This window comes from Leptopilina boulardi, unplaced genomic scaffold, assembly GCF_019393585.1.
Source record: "Leptopilina boulardi isolate dan_hultmark-lab unplaced genomic scaffold, ZJU_Lbou_2.1 LbouV2_352, whole genome shotgun sequence".
Taxonomy (NCBI): domain Eukaryota; kingdom Metazoa; phylum Arthropoda; class Insecta; order Hymenoptera; family Figitidae; genus Leptopilina; species Leptopilina boulardi.
Genome location: NW_026137921.1, coordinates 51,097 through 72,392, shown reverse-complemented (window position 1 = coordinate 72,392; position 21,296 = coordinate 51,097). Strand labels below are relative to the sequence as shown.

Sequence of the window (21,296 nt, the reverse complement as noted above, 5' to 3'; positions counted from 1 at the left end):
AAAAATCAACAGATGTGAATTTACAATTAAAAAAGATTGTATATTTATAAAATTAAATAAAAAAGCAAGAAAATCTGAAAGTACTTTATGTTGAGTAAAATCTTAAATTATATATATTTTATAATTCAAATTGAAATAATTAATTATTTTATTAATTAATTAATTAATTGAAAAAAATCTCAAAATTTAGTTATTTTTCAAGTGAAATTTTTAAAACTAATTCTATTTTTGTAATTAGACTACAACTACCTTAGTCGAAATATACTGAAGTGACTTTGGGTTTTAAATTAAATAATAATTATATTAAAAATAAAAATATTTATATTTCTAAATTTACAAGCATTTTTTACAATACCAATTATAAAATTCAAATTTTTAATTTTGCTTTAAGTAAGCATGATAAAATATTCAAAATATTATTACAAAAAAAAAATTAAAAGTTAAAAAAAAAAAAATTCTACTGTAACTGAGTAATTAGCTTATTAACAGCTGAGTCTTCTCTCTCTATTGGAATATTAAAAACAAATTTTTGAAGAAACACCCAGCAACCTTTGCTTTCAAGAGGATAATTTGTATTAAGTGCAAAAAAAGCTTTAAAACAAATATCAATTGCTTTTAAAGGCGTATCAATTAAATATTCTACGTCATTTATAATTACAAATGAACTATGAATTTTATCTAATGAACCACATAATACTGGATACGGTTGAAAATTTATATTTTCCTCTAAGTAAATTTTTCTTTTCCTTTCTTGATATAATATCAATTCCTCGTATGTCTATAAAAACATGAATATAAATATTTACTTAAGTATAATTTTTAAATAAATAAAAAATTTATAAATTTTTACCTAATTTGTCTAAATTTTTTTATCTAATTTATCTAAATTTTTTATTTAATTTATCTAAATTTTTTATCTATAATTTATTTAAATTTATTATACCTCAATGTGAAGTATAAAAGAATCCAGAACATCTTGTTTGCTAGGAGTCCAAATGCTATCCTTCTTTCGTTTACGATACGACGATCCCAATAAATATGGTAGAAGAATAAGTGCAACTAATTCTATGTTACCTATATATAAAAATAAACGAATATTCAAAGGTAAATAATTTATATTGCAGTAAAATTTAATTGACTGGTAGAATAAATATTCTAAAATGAAAAAAGAAAATGAATATTTCCTATATTATATAGAGTTGTAGACATTTTTGTGGCGTCGAATTAAAAATTTAATTGAATTTTTATTTAGCAAAATTTTACAAAAGTGTACTTTTATATTGAATTAGATTTTTATATTGAAGAATTTTATAGTTAACTAAATTCTGATTTAACGGAATTTATTTTCTGAGGAACTTTTTTTTATAACAGATATTTTAGTTCATCGAATTTTCATTTAATAGAATTTATATTTAGCAAAATTTTATAGGACGAAGCTGAAGTACACAACGTTTAAATGATAAACAATTTTTAAAAAAATAATTTTTTAAAATGAAAAATTCTATAATTTTTTGCCTAAAAAATATTTTTTTTTATTTTTCATTAATCAAAGAATTGTAAAAAAAATATTTATTAGACAAAAAATTATAGAATTTTTTATTGTAAAAAAATTATTTCTTTAAAAATCGTTTATCAGAAAACGTTGCGTATTTCAACTTCGTAATTTTATTATTTTTAACTAATATTGATGAGAGGTCTATTATTTTTGAAAATTTTCCAAATAATGAAGAATGATTTTTATTTTTCTATAGAAAAACTATTTTCCCCCTTTTTTTTTGAGGGAAAATAATTCCTAACAAGCATTTGGAAAATCTGTTTCTCTCTTCATTTCGGAAATTCGATGTCACAAAAATTACTACAAATCCGCAATGTGAGGGAAATATTTATTCTTCTCAAAGAGCTAGGAATATTATTTATTCAATGATCAAAAGATAAAAATATGATTTTAATTATTATATACCTTCGTTGATTAATCTTTTATTTTTTTCTAGCATTTCATTAAGTTCAACATATTGTCTACTTTTACCCCTCTTTTTTGAAACATTAATAATATTTTTTGCTACTGTTGACCAATTTTGAAGAAAATTTTCACTATTTTCTTTATAAATCAAATCAAAATCTTTTAGAAGCTGAAAAAAAAATTAATTAATTTTTCTAAAATTATTAAATATTTATTTCTTTTATATTACATATTTTATTCTACGATAAAAATATGAAGGGTAGAATGACAAAAGGGGTCAAGCGCCAATTTATCGAAAATGAGGTTTTTGCATAAAAAAATCAAGAAAATTCATTTACACATTTCTGTAGAAGGATTTCCTTTTTTATTGCGTATTTAAATCAGTTTTTAATAAAAATTAAATTAATAAAATAGCCTCAAATTTACTTTATTGCAACCTAATTGAAAAACAAAAGAAAGTGGTGTTCAATTTTGATCAAAAATATTATTTTTTTAGGTTTTATTTTAATATTTTATTTTAATTTTATTTTAATTTTATTTTAATTTTATTTTAATTTTATTTTAATTTTATTTTAATTAATAAAATTAATAATAATAATATATTTTCAATTTTAAACAATTTTAAAATCATTTTGTTATTAATTTTTAAATATTTTTATGGTTATACTAAGTGAACAATTGAATTTAAAGATGAAAGTATTGCTCAATTCCAAAGCAAGCAATTAATTCGTAATTTTCTTGAAAACAAACAATTTTTTAAAGGAATTTTTTTTTCTATTCATTTCGTCGATTCCATAGAAAGAAACTAATTTTCCAGTTTTTCTTTAAACTGTATATTTTTTTTATAATTAATGCTTAAAGAAAATGTGCGCAGTTGATATAACCTCAAGGAACCACAGTTTTTTTTAATTTTATCGTTAATATGTAGGTTTATTTCAACAAATTGTTGTTTATTTATTAAAACATACTAATATATCGAAACGGTTTTCTCAGTTTTTTTTTAAATGACCTGCAAAATTTTTAAAAATGTTTTTTTTACTTCCTGTAAAAACAGTGAATTGGCGCTTGACCCTTTTTGTCATTCTACCCTTCATATATATTAACTATATTTACCAGTGTAATTCCTAAATTTCCTTGCAAGCATTTAAATGTATTATAATAATCATTGATGCCAGATTTTTTTAAATTTAATCGTGCTTGAGTTGTTGCCATCCACGCATTTATTATTCTATTTTCTGGTTCTATATTATTTTTTAAAAAATCTAAAGAATCCAACACATCCTCATCGTATAATGCTATTAAATAATTAATAAATTAAATTTAACGATTTTGTTTTTTTAAGTGATATTTTCTTTTATTTTTTATTATTTTATTAAGTATTTGAAAAAAATTTTATTTATTTGTAAATACATTCTTTTGACTTTTCTTTTTACCAATAATAATTCTTTAGTAATATGTATATAAAAAAATAGACTTACTTTCTGTAACTGTGTCCTTATTTACATTTTGCTTTCTTTTTAGTCCTTTATTCATATAATTAATTTCGTTTAAAATTCTTCTTTTTTCATTATATTTATTATATAATTTACCACGTGGGTTAATTACTTCCCCATTAATACTGCGTGTTAAAGGCGAAAACCAGGCTTCTGGTAATTCTGTTGGAAAAATTTCTTTAATTTCATCTCTCAGCTTAAGAAATCTTTCTTTCTTTATCCTATTAAAAAAATTCAATTAATTTTGTTACATTAAATTTATGTGAATTTTCAATGATAATTTTCTAATTTTGTTCTCTTTATTAAAGCATTTTTATTAAATTAAATGAAAAAAATTAATTAATTCCCTTTTTTTCAAAGACTTTTTATTTGTTTCAATAAAGAGAAAATAAAAAAAATAAGGAAAAATTGGACGAACAATTAGAACAAAAGTTAATGTATGTAATATAAAAATAATTTTTTTAGTTATGTTAAATCGTTTTCTATTGTCAAATTAAATGTAATTTTTATTGAAATATAACTTTTAATGCTTCTAAACTGTTCGAAATTAAAATAAATTCTACTTTAAAGTGTAAATAATTATTTTATTTAAAAATTCGAAAATATGTATATGAGGCATGAGAATTCCGGGTCATATCTCGGATTTTTCTCAAAATTCGGTAAATTGTAGTGATAGTGGTGCTAAATAAGTGTACAAATTTTGAATTTGAAATTTTTAATATTTTTTTCGAGATATTTACAATAACAAATTTGAGCAATATTTTTTTGCTTTACTTATAACTTTTTTCCTATTAAAAATAGAGAAAAAATGTTGTAAATGTTTTTTACGCAGAAGACCTTAAACGTTTAGAAAAAAATTAATTTTTTAAAAAAATATTAATTTTTATACAATTTTTTAAAAAATAAAATTTGTTTCTAACTTTTAAACATGTTCTCCCTCATTTTGAAGCGCGAAAAAAATCATGAATATTGTTTAAGTCATAATAAATCGATAGTTAAATTTTTGAGATGGCATTATTTTTTGTTTTCGAGATATTAATTAATTATCTAACAAAAGTTAATAAAAAATGAAATATTTTACGAACAAATAAAATTAGATGTAATTTTAAAAACACCATTAGAATGCTTATCAAAATCCGCATCCAACAAGTCCCAAATATGAACTATTTCTGATAAATGGGTGTTAAATTAATGATTAATAATAAAAATTATTTAAATAATTAATAACATTTGAAGAAATGAAGATAAATCGTCAATTCTTTTTTTATTTGGAAGATCATCTACTTCTGTGTTAAATAAAACCAGTGTAAATAACATTTTTAACAAATTTAAATTATTAACAGATGATTATTGAAAATCGATGTTTCAGCACCCCACGACACAAGTTGGAAGAGGCTGTCTACCTACTCGGCATGGTATTTTTCAGTCTTTTCCTAAATAACATTTTATAATTAATTTTTGATTCTTGGTAATACTTAATATTCTTTTTTTGACACAGAATTAGATGATCTCCCAAATAAAAAAAGAATTGACGATTTATCTTCATTTTTTCAAATAATATTAATTATTTAAATAATTTTTATTGTTAATTATTAATTTAACACCCGCTTATCCAAAATAGTTCAAATAGGACTCGTTGGATGCGGATTTTGATAAGCATTCTAATGGTGTTTTTAAAATTACTCTAATTTTATTTGTTCGTAAAATATTTCATTTTTTATTAACTTTTGTTAGTTAATTAATTAATATCTCGAAAACAAAAAATAATGCCATCTCAAAAATTTAACCATCGATTTATTATGACTTAAACAAATTCATGATTTTTTTCGCGCTTCTAAATGAGGGAGAACATGTTTAAAAGTTAGAAACAAATTTTATTATTTAAACAAATTGTTTAAAAATTAATATTTTTTAAAAAAATTAATTTTTTTCTAAAAGTTTAAGGTCTTCTGCGTAAAAAACATTTACATTTTTCTCTATTTTTAGTAGCAAAAAGTTATAAGTAAATTGAAAAAATATTGCTGAAATTTGTTATTGTAAATATCTTGAAAAATATTAAAAATTTCAAAATCCAAAATTTGTACACTTATTTAGCACCACTATCACTACAATTTACCAAATTTTGAAAAAAATTCTAGACATGACGCTGTATTCTCATATGAAATGCCTCAAAATTTTTAAACATTATCCAAATGAATCTTTCAAAGAAACAAATTATCAAAAATAAAATTGCTAAAATTACTGAAAATCTGTTTAATTAAAAAAAATTTTCTTCGTTTTCTGAAAAATACAAAAATATGAAGTTGAACTGTTTTTGACTGTCCTTCTAATTCTTCCTTATAAGTAAATTTGCGTAAACTATTTGTAATAGCGTAAGTGTAAAGGGTTTTTATCAAAATCAAATAATATAATTACTTGCAATCTAAACTATTTTCAAATTCATTTTCTATTATAATTGAACTGAGTTCGCTTTCTAAAACTCCTGTTTTGCTCTCATAATATGCTAGAACTAATTTCCCTCTGAAATTTGAATTTAGTAACCTTAGCACTGAATCTAAAACAAAAAAATTTGGATTATAAAAATTAAATTAAAAAAAAAAAATCCACTTGAAATATTAAACATTAATAAACAATAATCTTACTTGATGTCAATTGTAAATTATCTGCATATGTAGTGGCAATTGGATTTATATTTAAATTATCTTGTGTTGAATTAAAATCAACATCAAAATTATTCTCTTCTTCTTTAATATTTTCTTCTTTGATAAAAACACTTTGATAATTTTTTGATGAACTTTCTCGATTTCTTATAAAAGTATATTGATCATTTTGTTTTGATATTAATTTACTCATATTCACGTGAAAATAAAGTTTCGTAAATAATTTTATATTTTCTAAAAAAAATAAAATAAATTCAACTATAATGAAATGAAAACTATAGTTATTAGTACGTTTGAGGTTATGTTATTTGGAAAACACAAATTCTTCAAATAAATTGCGGATAATCTCCACTTTCCCGCAATTATCGAAAAATTATTTTGGTTAGATTAATTCACCGCTATTACTTTGAAACTCTCAACCATAGAGTTAGACTATAAAAAAAAAATTGAGTTTCTGACACATAAATTGGGAATAGCACAATTCAATTTGCGTTAATACAGAGGCTTAACGCATGCGCAAAAAAAATGTAAGTGTGTCACACACTCAATCAGATTTGTGTGTTTCCCAAAAGTCATCTTTTGTGAATACTTCAATTGCGATTTTTAGATGGCGCCAGAAATGCTGTTGATAACACAGAAAATTTTTTTCCGTGAATAAATCTAACCGTCTTGTGAAGTTTTGCGCCAAGTGAATATAAGTGACTGTCGGTATAGTAATGTTCATCGATGCCAATCGATGCTTTCCTGGGATTAACCGAATACACATTTAATTCAATTAACTCAATGAATTTAAAAAATTTAATTAATATAATTAGTTTAATTATATTTTAGTTCAATTATTTAATATATTAAATAATCAAAATAACAAAATAAATCAATTTTTATTTAATTTACTTACTTAGTCTCCAACTACTGGGTCTTATCATGTCCAACTATGCATCCGCTGGTCCAATAAAAGAGTGCCCCATACATTTTTTGGTCAGAACATTCTTCTAACTACATTGGGGGTATTCCCGAACGATTATCTCGCAAATTTTATTTTCCGAAAATTTTTCCAAAATTATTTTAATTGTAGCTCAGCATCCGCTGGACCAATCTAAAAGTGCGCTATACATTTTTTGTTCGAAACTTTTTCCCTATTTTATTGGCGGTATTCCGGAACGATTATCTCGCAAATTTAATTTTTCTAAATTTTTTCCAAATTTGTTTTCTAGTGTAGCTCAGCATCTGCTGGACCAATCAAAAAGTGCGCCATACATTTTTTGTTCAGAACTTTCTTCTAATTACTTTGGCGGTATTCCCTAACAAATATCTCGCGAATTTTATTTTTCGAAAATTCTTCCAAAATTATTTTAAGCGTAGCTCAGGATCCGCTGGACCAATCAAAAAATACGCCATACATTTCTTGTTCAAAACTTTTTCCTTATTTTATTGGTGGTATTCCAGAGCGAATAGCTCGAAAATTTAATTTTTCTAAATTTTTTCCCAATTTGTTTTCTAGTGTAGCTCAGCATCCGCTGGACCAATCAAAAAGTGCGCCATACATTTTTTGTTCAGAACTTTCTTCTAATTACTTTGGCTGTATTCCCTAACAAATATCTCGCGAATTTAATTTTTCGAAAATTATTTTAAGTGTAGCTCAGCATCCGCTGGACCAATCAAAAAGTACGCCATACATTTCTTGTTCAAAACTTTTTCCTTATTTTATTGGTGGTATTCCGGAGCGATTATCTCGAAAATTTAATTTTTCGAAAATTTTTCATTAATTTATTTAAGTGTAGCTCAGCATCCGCTGGACCAATCTAAAAGTGCGCTATACATTTTTTGTTCGAAACTTGTTCCCTATTTTATTGGCGGTATTCCGGAACGATTATCTCGCAAATTTAATTTTTCTAAATTTTTTCCAAATTTGTTTTCTAGTGTAGCTCAGCATCCGCTGGACCAATCAAAAAGTGTGCCATACATTTTTTGTTCAGAACTTTCTTCTAATTACTTTGGCGGTATTCCCTAACAAATATCTCGCGAATTTAATTTTTTGAAATTTTTTCGGTACTTCATTTGAGTGTACCTCAGCATCCGGAAACAGTAGAATTATATATAAATTTTCAATAAAATATGAATAATAATATATTACTATTTGGTTCTAAAAATAGATTTGTTTTCTTTATTTGGGTAAATTTTACACATATATTATTGCATATTTGGTATAATAAGATAACGAGGGGATTAAATTTTCATTAGATATATATAATAGGTATATATTTATGTAAATTTTATTCATCTTAACTGAAATTACAAAATTTTTATTATTTATAATTAACATTCTTAACATGAATTTTTTTTTAAGTTAATCATTGCACACATAAACTATTTCTATATTGAAAAACGAAATAATTTTTAATTCTGCTTTTAATATTTTTTTTGTTAAAATAATATTATAATAAAACCGTCTACTTTGGAGAAAAATATTCTTATTTTGAAAGAATAACTGGGTGTAAAATTAATTTTGCAATTTTTTTTATTAATAACTATTTTCTGAATATTTTTTTTAAATTACTTTTTTTTAAATGTATCATACATTTTATTCCTACATTTTAAAAAAGTAATTAAAAAAAAATATTCATATATTTTATTCTCAATATTTTTTTTCCTTTTTTAGTTGGGATATATTATTTCTTAATTTATTGTAAAAATCGAATCAATTATTTCTATCCTGTTGTAAATAAGGACCTCGAGGAATAATTTTAATAGCGTCTTTTTCAGTTACATTTTCCCTTTCATTTCCATTTGTATTATTGTTAATTGACGTGACTTCAAAATTTCCTTTTTTCCATGAGCAAATTGTTGACACAAGTGATAAAGTTTCATTCAAAAAAGCATAGAGAAAAGGATCGACAGTTGCATTGAGAAGGGATAAAGTTGAAAATACAGTTTGCAAATACCACCAAAAGTTTCCCTCGAGTCTCACGTGTAATTTAACAAGAAGAAAAATCCAAAGTGGCAATCTACAAACTGCAAATACTATAATCAGAATCAAAATAATATTGAGGGTTCTCTTTTTACGTTTAATATGCGTTGGCCATTGAGAAGACTTTTTATTATTGTTAATCTGATGTCTGGATGAGTTTCCACTGTTTGATACTAAAAATAGAACAAAATTTTAGTTGAGAACAAAGAATTTAGGAAAGTGGCGTATATATGTGAATAGGAAGTTTGAGAATCACGCAGTTATATTCAACTGGACATTTTAAACAAAATTTGTAATTGACTTTGAACTGCCAATTTGTTTTTGTAAACGCAAACTTGATTATATATACATCGTTTAACATGGAGAATTTTCAATGAAATTTGAGAAAAGACCTCCCACTTAGATGTCGACATTGTTGCTCTCTATATCATCATCAATGAGTTGTTTATTTTGTGCCGATTCTCGCTCTCAGTTTTAGGGAGATTGTTTCTTAAGGCCAGGTCCAAGTGAGGCAGCGCCATCTACATTGATACTAAAATTTTAGAAAATTTTCAACAGCCTTTTCTTGAAAACAAGAAGGTAAAATGCTTTTTCCTTTATGGGTAATTGATTATTGGCAAGATATACACCAGCTAAAACTTTTTTTGAGTTAAAATAATGAAAAAAATTTCATGTCGATAAATTAAATATGAGCACTTTTTTCACAAAAACTGTAACAGTACTTTCTCAGAAATTACAATCAAAAATGCAATTTCCATTTGGAAAATTAATAAACGCTAAAAAATACACGACCTAAGATTTACCAATCACGAAAATAACAAAAAAAAAATTTTATTACATATTTAACATATGGACACTGTTTTACTGATTGTGACAGCCCTTTGGTAGATTATGTATTTCAGGTGGTTAGCAACAGCGCCAATCTCCTCCTTTCGGCAAAACCGCGAAACGTCTGGTGACATACATAACCTGCCAAACGGCTGTCATAATGAGTAAAATATGTTATGTTAAAAAACTTTTTTTTTTGTTATTTTCGTGATTGGTAATTCTTAGGTCGTGTATTTTTTAGCGTTTATTAATTTTCCAAATGGAAATTGCATTTTTGATTGTAATTTCTGAGAAAGTACTGTTACAGTTTTTGTGAAAAAAGTGCTCATATTTAATTTATTGACATGAAATTTTTTTTATTATTTTAACTCAAAAAAAGTTTTAGCTGGTGTAAATCTTGCTAATAATCAATTATCCATAAAGGAAAAAGCATTTTACTTTCTTGTTTTCAAGAAAAGGCTGTTGAAAATTTTCCAAAATTTTAGTTTCAATGTAGATGGCGCTGCCTCACTTGGACCTGGCCTTAATGCGGGGATATTTAACCTGATTATATAATTTTTCCCCGTGTCATATATGAATTTATTTTTCAAAAATCGAGTGGGAATATTTACATTAATAAACATATTTATTATGTGGATATTATAATATTTCGATTAAAGTCATCGCCGATTACACGGAAAGAAAATAAATACCAAATTTTATATAAAAATATTTTTAAATTTTGTAAAAGGTATTTTCAAGTCGTGAAAAATATTGTAAAAAGCGAAACTTCCATATAAGAAATACTAATCTTTAATAAACTTTTATGAAATTTATTATATTTAGTAGAACGTATTTGATTTATTATATTAAATGATACAAAATTTTATTAAATCCTGTATAAAGTTTATAAAAGTTTATTAAAGATTAGTATTTCTTATATATATGGAAATTTCGCTTTTTACAATATTTTCCACGACTTGAAAATACTTTTAGAAAATTTTAAAATGCTTTTAGAAAATTGTTCTAGATTTGTGCTACATTGTGCAGCAAAAAAATTTTTTTTTAGTTTTTATTTTTTCTAAAAAACTCAAAAAACTTTTATAAGGCCCAAAACTGCAATCTTTAAAAATTGAAAAGTGCTCACTTGTGCTGAATTCCACTAACATAGCTCAACATTGTGCAGCAACAAACTTTTCAAAAAAAAATTTTTAACTTTAGAAAAAAAAATTAAAAGTAAAAATTTTTTTTCATGAAATTTAAAAAAAAAGTTGTGTTTAGTTGTGCTAACCGAGCACAGTAAAAAGTCTTAATAATGTTTTTCCTGAAATCTACATTTTCCATGAAAAATCACACTTTTTGGAATTCAAAAATTTCAAAAATGAGAATTTTAAATAACCCAAAGTTGTGCTCAGTTGTGAACAACAGTTGTTGTTCATTTCCAGTAGCTCAACTCAGAACAAAATTACATTTTTCGAATTTCTTTTTTTAAAAAATTAGCGTCAAAAAACTAATTGCAATCATAAATGTATAATCATTTTCGAAAAATTTAATTTTTAAAAAATAATTTTTATAGAATTTTGTTAAGCTCGAGTAGCACAACTCAGCACAAGTTTCCATTTTTGAAATTTCTCTTCTTTGAAAAAACTAAGAGCAAAAAATCATAAATGTTAAATCATTTTCGAAATTTTAATTTTGAAAAAATAATTTTTCAGGACATTTGTTAAGCTCAGTTGGCACATCCCTTGATGTTTTCAAAATTCTCATTTTTGAAAAACTTTTGTTAAAAAAAATTCAAAAATTTAAAAAATCATAATTTTCTATGGAAAATATGAAATTTAGGGAAAAGTTTTTACAGACTTTTTTACTGTGCTCGGTTAGCACAAGTCAGCACAACATTTTATTTTTTATAATTCTACTTTTTAAACATTTTTGTTAATCAAAAAAATTTTTAATTAGAAAAATCATGATTTTCCATGGAAAACATTATTTTAGGGAAAAGTTTATCAAGATTTATTTACTGTGTTCGGTTAGCACAAGTCAGCACAACATTTTATTTCTTATAATTCTCATTTTTAAACATTTTTGTTAATCAATAACATTTTTAATTAGATAAATCATGATCTTCCATGGAAAACATTATTTTAGGCCAAAGTTTATGAAGACTTTCTTTTACTGTGCTCCGCTAGCACAACTAATCACAATTTTTTTTAGAAAAAATAATAATTAAAAAAAAATTTTTGCGGCACAATATAGCACAAACCTAGCACAATTCAGCACAATTTTTTTTTTCAAAAAAAATAATTTGCGGTGCTAACTTCCTGGACATCTATTTTTTTCATTTTGAAATTCGATTGTTTTCATGTTTTTTTTACTATTTGTTTATAAATAAACAATTTTTTTTTTGCAATAAAAATCAATATTTTTGCACCAAAAAAATATCAATAAAACTATGGTTCAAGACAAGAAGAATGCCGTTTAGATCACTAAAATCGATCAATTAATTTCTTTGAAATTAATTTTTTTAAAAAATGGGTCAAAAATATTAAATTGTTAATAACAACAAAATAACAACAATAACAACAAATTTTTTTTTACAAAATCCTTTTAGGCCCGATTATGCATATAAAATACTATAAGAAAAATAACATTTCAACAAAAAATAAATTTTTTCAGGTTTAAGTAGCACATTTCAGAATGAGCCAAAAGTTTTGAACGTTCAAATGAACAAAATTTTTTTTTCCAATCTGTAAATTATTAAAAATTATAATGTCAATGTAAAATAAAACAGTAAATTAAACTAATATTAAATTAATAATTTATTTTTAGATATTTAAAACAATATTTTGTAATAAAATTCATATTTAAAGAAGTTACAAAAAAAATTTTGTTCATTTGAACGTTCAAAACTTTTGGTTTATATTTCAGAAATTCTTACCAATATCATTATTTTATTATTATTATTATTTTTATTATTATTTTTATTATTATTTTTATTATATTAATATTAAATTAAAATACGATTATTACCTATAGAAAGAGTATTTGACCGAGTCTCTCGATTAGTAGAAATATGAGATTTTCCCATGAGTCCTTTTCGTTGAGAAATATTTAGAGCAAGAAGTACGTGCACAAGTACAAAAACTGTAGCCAGGGGAAGAAATATTGTAACGAAGAGCCAAGTGTATGCATATGCTGCCTTATTGATATTAAATGTCACGCATAATTTCCCTCTGTTTTTATTCATTTTTTTTATTATTTTTTTTTTTAAGGAAAAAAAAGAACAATGATTTATTGTTTTAGGACAATTTAAAAGATTCTCACGCAATTAGATAAGGTAGAAAATTGCTAATAAATACTTAATACAGAAAATATAATATTAAGCCTCATGATAAAAAGAAAATTCAATTTTGTAAAAAAAAAAAAATTGAAAATTACAATTTTCTTTTCATTTTTTTAAGATATTATTAATTTTCTTTAATTTATATTTTATATAAGCATATGAAAAAAAACATGAAAATAAGAGGAAAATTATTATTAAGTAATAAATATTCTTATTATTATTATTTATTATATTAAAAAATATTAAATTTAAAAAAGGAACAATAAACATAAAAAATATGGAAATAATCATTATTATATTTACGTGTAATAACTGTCATCATTAACAACAATCACAGTTGCAATTTCATAAATTTGTAAAATTGGATAGGAAGCTCCAATAGCGATTAACCAAATAGCAAAAATAAAAAGAATTGCAGAAGTCCATTTTTCTCCTTTAATTGTTGAATGCTTTGGTTTCATTGCTGCATATCTTTAAAAAAAATTAAATAATTACTTACACCAAAAAAAACAATATTCTAAATTTAATAATATAATTTTGGAATGAGCCAAAAGTTTTGAACGTTCAAATGAACAAAATATTTTTTTCAATCTATAAATTATTAAAAACTATAAAATGTCAATGTAAAATTAAATAGTAAATTAAATAAATATTAAATTAAAATTTTTCTCGTTAAGATATTTAAAACAATATTATATAATAATAAAATGCTTGGTCTGTCCTTCTGTCCTAACTTGAAGTTGGCCTTTTCTGATTTCACGTGTTTTTTTTGAATAGTAATCTTATAACGTGTCAAATTTTGACAATTCTTTTTCTCATTTTTGCCAAAGTTGTATAATTGTGTTTCCAAATTTCGGAATAAGTTTCTTTAAAATTTCAAATTTGAAAATTCAATTCACGAAGCTGAAGTACACAACGTTTACCAACGAAATTTTTTTTAAAGTTGTATATTGATTCAAAAATTGTATACAAATACAAAAAATTTATGAAAAGAAAAAAGATGCGCCAGGAAATTTCGTACAAGATAGTAATTTGAAAAAAATTTATTTTTAAAAGTTAATTTTTAAGGTACCAGGGGCCAACGAATACCTATTAAATATTAATTATAAAAACACAGGCCTCGAATCAACTTAAAGACACAAAAAGTCTGTCGCGTAGCGAATGTGTGAAAGAATGAAAATTGTACAACGAATGGAAAGGGAAATTTCTATAATATGTTTTTGGTAATGAAAAGACGAAAGCAGAGAGTCAGTTCCTGACGAGCACAACAACAAAACAGACGCGAAATTTATACGAATTATTTTCAATGAAATCTGCTTCAAAGTTTAATATTTATTTTATGTAATTTTTAATGAAATAAACAACAGTTTTTAATTTAATGTGATTAGTGAATTCTTTTAACAAACTAACAAAAAAAACTAGACTCAGCCGCCTTTGCAAAAGAACCAAGATTATTCAGATTGTTAAGGTTGAACAAAGTCGTTTTAGTCGATTTATATTCCAAAAAAAGTGGATTTGTTTTTTTTTTTATTTTAACAAAAATATTTTACAGATTTTTAAATAAAAAAATTTTTTTTTAATAATAATCCTTTTCGAAGGGTTAAAGTTGAAATTTTAAGAAATAACTAAATTTCAAAAGATATTGTTAATTTTCAAATAATTATTAAATTTTACAGAACTAAAAATAATTTATCAAATAATTTTTGTAAAACATTTTTTAAATTTAATTGAATTTTTAAAGATTTAAAATTGAGATTTTTGAAATTAATTGAAACTTTAAGTGTTCTGTAATTAAAATTTTAGATGATTTCACTAAAAATTTATTAGAAAATGCGGACAAAATACAATAATTTGAAAATCATTTTTAATTGAAAAATGGTTTCACATAGTTGAATTTTCAAAGAATATTATTAAAATAGTTAAAAATAATTGAATTTCCTTAGAGTTATAATTGAAATTATTAAATTTAAAAAAAAAATTTTTCGATGGAAAATTTTAGAAATAAATAAATTTTAGATGCTTTTAAATTCAAATTATGGAAAATTCAATTAATTTTGAATTCAAATTTTTGAGAATAATTAAATTTTATTTGATTTTAAATTTGGAAAATAATTGAATTTCAGTTCATTTTGAATTGAAAATTTTGGGAAATAATTGAATTTTAATTGAAATTTTGGATAATAATTTAATTTAAGTTCATTTTTGATTGAAAATTTTGTAAATAATTAAATTTTAAATTGAAAATTATGGATAATTATTGAATTTTAATTGATTTTGAATTAAAATTTCTTGTAATAATTGAATTTTAGTTTATTTTGAATTGAAATTTTTAAAAAATAATTCAATTTTATTGTGATATTTTTTTTTAATTATAAATAATTGTTAAATTTCATAAAAATTTTAATTGAAAAATAATTTTGATATAATTGAATTTGTGATGTATTTCATTAAAATTATTAATTAATTTAGTGAAGAATCAATTTAGTTGAAAATTTGTTAAATAATTGAATTGAAGAAGATCTGAAGAAGATCTACATTTTATAGTAAAAAAAATTTATTTTATTTACATTTTTTTTCAAATGTAAAAAAAATGTCGCATTTTATTAAAATAAGTCGATAAAAGTCGTATTTTTGAAAAAAAAGTCGGAAAAAGTCGTATAATCCAAGGCCTGAAAATATATAATTTTCATTATTATCATTTAATATGTAATAATATTCTAATAAATTAAATTATTATTGATAATATTAATCTTTAATTTCTTTATAACAAACAATTAAATACTCAATTTTGCGCGCGTTTAATTTTGCTAGTTTTGTAATAAAATTCGTACTTAAAGAAGTTGCAAAATAAATTTTGTTCATTTGAGCGTTCAAAACTTTTGGCTCCTATTTAAAAATAAACATTTTAATCTTATAGTTAAAATGAAATATTATAATAATTGTTATTATTAATAAAAATTGACAATAATAATAATAATAATAATAATAATAAAATAATAAAAATATTACCGATCAATTGCAATGCCGGCGAGTGTTAATGAGCCAACAAGAACAGCAACAGTTTGAATAAATGGTATTAACGAACAGGACCAATCAGGAAGCATCCATAGACGTTTACCAGTTTGTAAAAAACTGAGAGTATTTGCCGAAGAGCATGAAAGTAGTAAAATATCTGAGAAAGCGTATGATAATAATGCCGAACGATAAAATGGTTTTAGAAATGATTTTTTTCCATTTGAGGTAATAAAAATTCTCCATAAAACTCCTAAATTTGCCAACACTCCAATAATTACTATTGGCCAAATTATTAATTGAAAAATAATTTTACTTTCATTTTCAAAACAAATTAATGACGATTCAAAAACTCCATATATTTTTTTCAACATTTAAAACAAATTTTTTTTTTTAATGATAAAAATTTTTAATATAATTTTATTGAGATAAATTAATATTGAAGAGCATTATTATTATTGTTATTATTAACTTATAAATGTTATTTAATTTTTTTTTCAATAATGTTTAATGTGTAATTATATATAATTTTGTATTTAATATTTGAGTTCAAAAACACTACTGAAATGATTAGAATCTAAAATTTTCTTTTATACCTAAATATTAATTTTTTTTAATTTTATTTTCTACATTATAGATAACGCAATCTGTCGACAAATAATGCTTGTAAAACAATGACAGATGGTGCATGTGCATACACACAATTATATATAATTATATATGGAAGGTCAAAGAATGAAATGATTTAAAATAGATTTTTTATTAAATGGACATTTGCAAAAGTTATTTTTAAAAATTGCAGCAATAATTATAAAATAATAAGTGGGCGATCCATAAAAATCATTAGTTAAAATTTTAAAGAATTTTATTAGATATAATTATTTTTTAGACGAATTTTTATTTTTCGATTTAACATTTGACAGAATTACTTTTTAAACAAATTTTTTACTTAACAGAATTCTTATGTATCGAATTTTTATGCTTCAGAATTTTTAAAACGACGAATTTTTATTTGTCCGAAATTGTAAATGGCCGAAAAAACAATCGACAGAAAGATTTCGGCGCGATTTTAAAATCCACCAATCAAAAATTGTCAAAAAAAAATCGTGATTGGCAGATTTTAAAAATCGCGCCTAAATCTTTCTGTCGATTGTTTTTTCGGCGATTTGCAATTTCGGACAAATGAATATTCAGCGTTTTAAAAATTCTAGCAAATGAAAATTGGGTGCCTAAAAATTTTGTGAATTAAAAATTCTTTAAAAAAGAAATTCTGACAAATGTTAATTCAAAAAATTAATATTCGTGTAAAAAATAATTATATTTAATAAAATTGTTGAAATATTTATTATTATAATAAAAATTTAATTAATTGGACTATTATTGATGTTAATTAAATAATAATTTGTTTAATAATAAATGATAATTTGATTAATTAATCGTATTAATACTGATATTTTTTATTTATTTTTTATTTAAAAATTATCTTAGATTTAAATATATTTCTTTACGCACAAATAAAACATTTTAAAAGAAAAAAAAATTGAATAATTATTTATAAAAAAAAGAATTGTATTTAAATAAATTCATTTTTATTAAAAATTTGCAATTTCAATTTAGTTTGACATTTATAATAACAAAATGAAGTGTACATTTAGAAATAGCGATTTTTTTTTAATTAGACGATTGTATTGTCTCATTAAAATACGGTTTATTTTCAACTGTCTGGCCAATACAGTCTTTAACTACTGAATTTATAAGCAATCTGTATTTACAAAGATTTGTTTGTTTCTGCTTTTAACTCAAGAGAGAAGAATAATCTATAGTTTAATGCTTGTTTCACAAAATTACAAATGTGATTTTCAAATTCACAGATTTATTTTCACATACACACATGCACACACAATTACACATTTTTTTTTTATGTATATGTACAATGTAGTCCAATCGAGCAAAGATATATTTATATAATTCTAATTATAATGAGAATAATAATAATTAATAATAGTAATAATAATTAATAATAATAATAATAATAATAATAAAAATAATTAATAATAATAATATAATTGTGGAGGATTGATACTGAAAGTTTTCTTGTATTTTGAAGAAGGTAAATAAATATTTGTTTTGTTGAAACTTAATTAAATGTCGTTCTTATGTTATAATTAATACAGTCAGAAAACAGCTCAGTTTAATGAAAAAAAAATTTTTCTTGATATATTTCATCATAAAAATTCGATTGATTCTATACTGAGAAAATTTAGTTTGAACCAATCAAATTTTGATTGATAAAATTTTATCTACCTAATAACGTTTTTCATTTAACAATTTTTAACTGATAAATTTTTAAATAATTAAACGCAAAAAAAATCTTCACCTCGAACAGTGATATATTTCACTAAAACAGCAAAAGTTTTCTCTATTCTAGAGAAAAATATATCTCTGTTCCAACGAAAGTTATCGTTGTTCTAGATAAAGATTCTTTTTCCATGTATACATTTAATTTATAATTTTTATATATTTTCGTAGTACATTAATTAACAAAGTTTAGATAAAGAATGTTTTTTTTAATTATTTTACTTTTTTAATTGATTGTACATTTTTAAAAATAATAATTAACAAATTTTTTAATTAGTTAACATTAATTTCATTAATAACTTTTTTTCTATTAACTACAACTCACTTTTTTTATTTTTAATAATTTTGAATTAATATAACATTTTTTTTTCTAATTTTTACTTTTTCAACAAAATCTTATATAACTATAATAACAATTTATAATTATTAATTTTGCCAATTAATCACTTTTGAAATGAATACTAATAATTTTGTTCAAATTATTTTGTTCTAGTAAAATAAATTTTTTTCCCGTAATTTTTAAACTATAATGTTTCTATATATGTAATTTGTCTTTTTGAAATTAAATTCTATAATTATTATTATATACGTTTAATATAATACGCGTGTATTGATTAAAATTAATGTTAAAGTACAAAACTATAAGTCTTATAGAATTTGGAACGAATATTATTATTATTAATGTTATTTTTAAGTAGAAAAAAGTCTAGCCTCTACTTGTATTTCAAATACTCATTTTTATTATCATTTGTCTTAAAAAAAAGTGAAACAAAATTTACAAAATTATTTATAGTCTTTATGAAAATTTAGCAAACTTAGCAAAAATTTTGAAAATCGAACATATAAAAAAAACAAATAAAATGAGAAGAAGTGTTAAATGTTTTTTTAAATGTTAAATTCTTTTTCAAAAGAAAAATAAATTTTTGACGAAAAAAAGGATTTTATAAAAATAAATTCTAATAATTTCTTTATATAGAGAAAATCGCATGACTTTGTAGGCGAACATGTCGAATCTATCAATAAATCGAAATTTTGAAAGAACTACTAACATATATAAAAATATTTATATTCTTATTTTTGAAATTGAAAAAAAGCAAAAAAAAAATTTTCCATTTTCTTAAAAAATAATTAATTCTGCAAATTTATATTATGAATATGAGGCATTTTACGTGTAATGTCCTGAGTTAAAAAATTGATTTCTCGAAAAAAAGTGAAACTTGGGGAAATTGTTGTCCTACCCAAGAAGACTAGAACAAGGAGAGCAAAGTACAGTGGTGGGGATGGAAGAGATAGTGTGCCTAACAGTAGGCTGTCCAACGAAATTTTGATACATGACCGTGAGACGAATTTCAGTATCTGCGCATACTAACACATGCATATTTTTATATCGTTGATTTGTTTTCCTGTGTTTTGTTTTTGCGGTGTTTTTATATTCAGTATTTTTAATCAAAGTGAGAAATTTTTAATTAATAGTGTAAATTTTTTAAAGTGAACAACGGGGCGAATTTGTTGTGTTAAGAACTGCAGGAGCAGTTCTTTATGTGCAAGTGAAAATAGTGAAAATAACAATAAGAAACAGATGTTTTCTTTTCCAAAAAATGAGGTTAGTTTTTTTAATTTATTAAAATATAAATATGTTTTCACTGCAGAAAAGGGAATAAATGTTTTATTTCGAATATAATAAGATTGTTTATAATTATCTGTGATTTAATTTTATTTAGTATGTAAATCGAAAATATTAAAGGTTTTTAGGTTAGAATTGAACATATCTGTATATATTTATGTATGCGCAGATACTAAAATTCGTCTCACGGTCATCTATCAAATTTCGTTGGACAGCCTACAGCAGTGCCAATATCTACTCCCCCTATACACTGTACAATTTGAGCTTAGTTCACTCTCCTTGTTCTAGTCTTCTTGGTCCTACCTGATAGTAAAATATCCCAAAAGAAATTTTTAACTTTTTTGAAATTTTTGGGGAAGATAGAGGGGGGTCAATTTTATCAATTTTCTCTGACACCGCCTACTATTTGAATTTTTTCTATCTATAAATGCAATAAAAAAAATTTTGGCAAGTATGTTTTTTGAAGGTTTTTTCATGCTCTTTCCAATGGTAAATTTCGTTTTTTAAAATTTTTGAATTTTGACCTTGATTTTCTATAATTAAACATAAATTTGCTATTTTCACTAAAATCGGTGCGTTTTTTTTAAAATAAATAATTGCAAACGAAAGCTGAGGTTTTTATCCGATCTGTATATAAATTTTCAGAATGCCGATTTTTTTTGTTTTCGAGGTATTAAATGTTAACACAGTTTTCCTAAAAGTATCAAATTGAGACCAAAAATTGCATCAAATCTTTGCAACGTTTTGATGCACATAAGTTATATCAAAAAGAGATCGTTTTGTGTATCATTTTTAGAAATTATACTCGAAACGGTCTCATTTTTTGATGCAAAAAATTTAATCAATTTATATCAATCATGGCCGAATTGAATCGACTCAAAATTAAACGAATTTTTTTCAGATATTTTGGTAATAGTACAATTGCGGAGACCATTTCACTATTTAATTTGAAAATGAAAATAACAGAAAATCAAAGACAATGTGCAATTCGATAATTAAAAAGTGACAGCTTATAAACATAACCTAAAATGCATGAGAAAAAATTTGTCGATAAAATCAATATAGCCGAGC

General features: G+C 23.0%; 2 protein-coding genes across 2 annotated transcripts; both read right to left on the bottom strand.

The window, feature by feature from the left end:
* Positions 1 to 298: 298 nt before the first annotated feature.
* On the bottom strand, positions 299 to 6,679 carry LOC127286345 (uncharacterized). Its single transcript, XM_051312742.1, has 7 exons — positions 6,096 to 6,679; positions 5,869 to 6,007; positions 3,439 to 3,674; positions 3,074 to 3,255; positions 1,961 to 2,129; positions 944 to 1,074; positions 299 to 778 (listed from the first exon to the last, which is right to left on the bottom strand). The coding sequence occupies exons 1-7, from the start codon at positions 6,304 to 6,306 to the stop codon at positions 458 to 460; spliced, it is 1,389 nt and encodes a 462-aa protein (XP_051168699.1). The 5' UTR covers positions 6,307 to 6,679; the 3' UTR covers positions 299 to 457.
* Positions 6,680 to 8,769: 2,090 nt separating this feature from the next.
* Positions 8,770 to 16,700, bottom strand: LOC127286346 (QRFP-like peptide receptor). The gene is made up of 4 exons (XM_051312743.1): positions 16,241 to 16,700; positions 13,535 to 13,702; positions 12,919 to 13,121; positions 8,770 to 9,254 (listed from the first exon to the last, which is right to left on the bottom strand). The coding sequence occupies exons 1-4, from the start codon at positions 16,615 to 16,617 to the stop codon at positions 8,812 to 8,814; spliced, it is 1,191 nt and encodes a 396-aa protein (XP_051168700.1). The 5' UTR covers positions 16,618 to 16,700; the 3' UTR covers positions 8,770 to 8,811.
* Between the last annotated feature and the right edge of the window lie 4,596 nt (positions 16,701 to 21,296).

Bases quoted from the DNA above. Each gene is read 5' to 3' on its own strand.
- LOC127286345 (XM_051312742.1), bottom strand. From the start codon at position 6,306: ATGAGTAAATTAATATCAAAACAAAATGATCAATATACTTTTATAAGA. The intron at 3,675-5,868 runs GTAATTATATTA...TTTTTTTAATAG, and splicing joins GAAAATAGTTTAGATTGCAA to GATAAAGAAAGAAAGATTTC. The intron at 3,256-3,438 runs GTAAGTCTATTT...ATTATTTAATAG, and splicing joins TAAGGACACAGTTACAGAAA to CATTATACGATGAGGATGTG.
- LOC127286346 (XM_051312743.1), bottom strand. From the start codon at position 16,617: ATGTTGAAAAAAATATATGGAGTTTTTGAATCGTCATTAATTTGTTTT. The intron at 13,122-13,534 runs GTAAATATAATA...GAATAAAAACAG, and splicing joins AATGATGACAGTTATTACAC to AGGGAAATTATGCGTGACAT. The intron at 9,255-12,918 runs GTAATAATCGTA...TTCTATTTTTAG, and splicing joins GTCAAATACTCTTTCTATAG to TATCAAACAGTGGAAACTCA.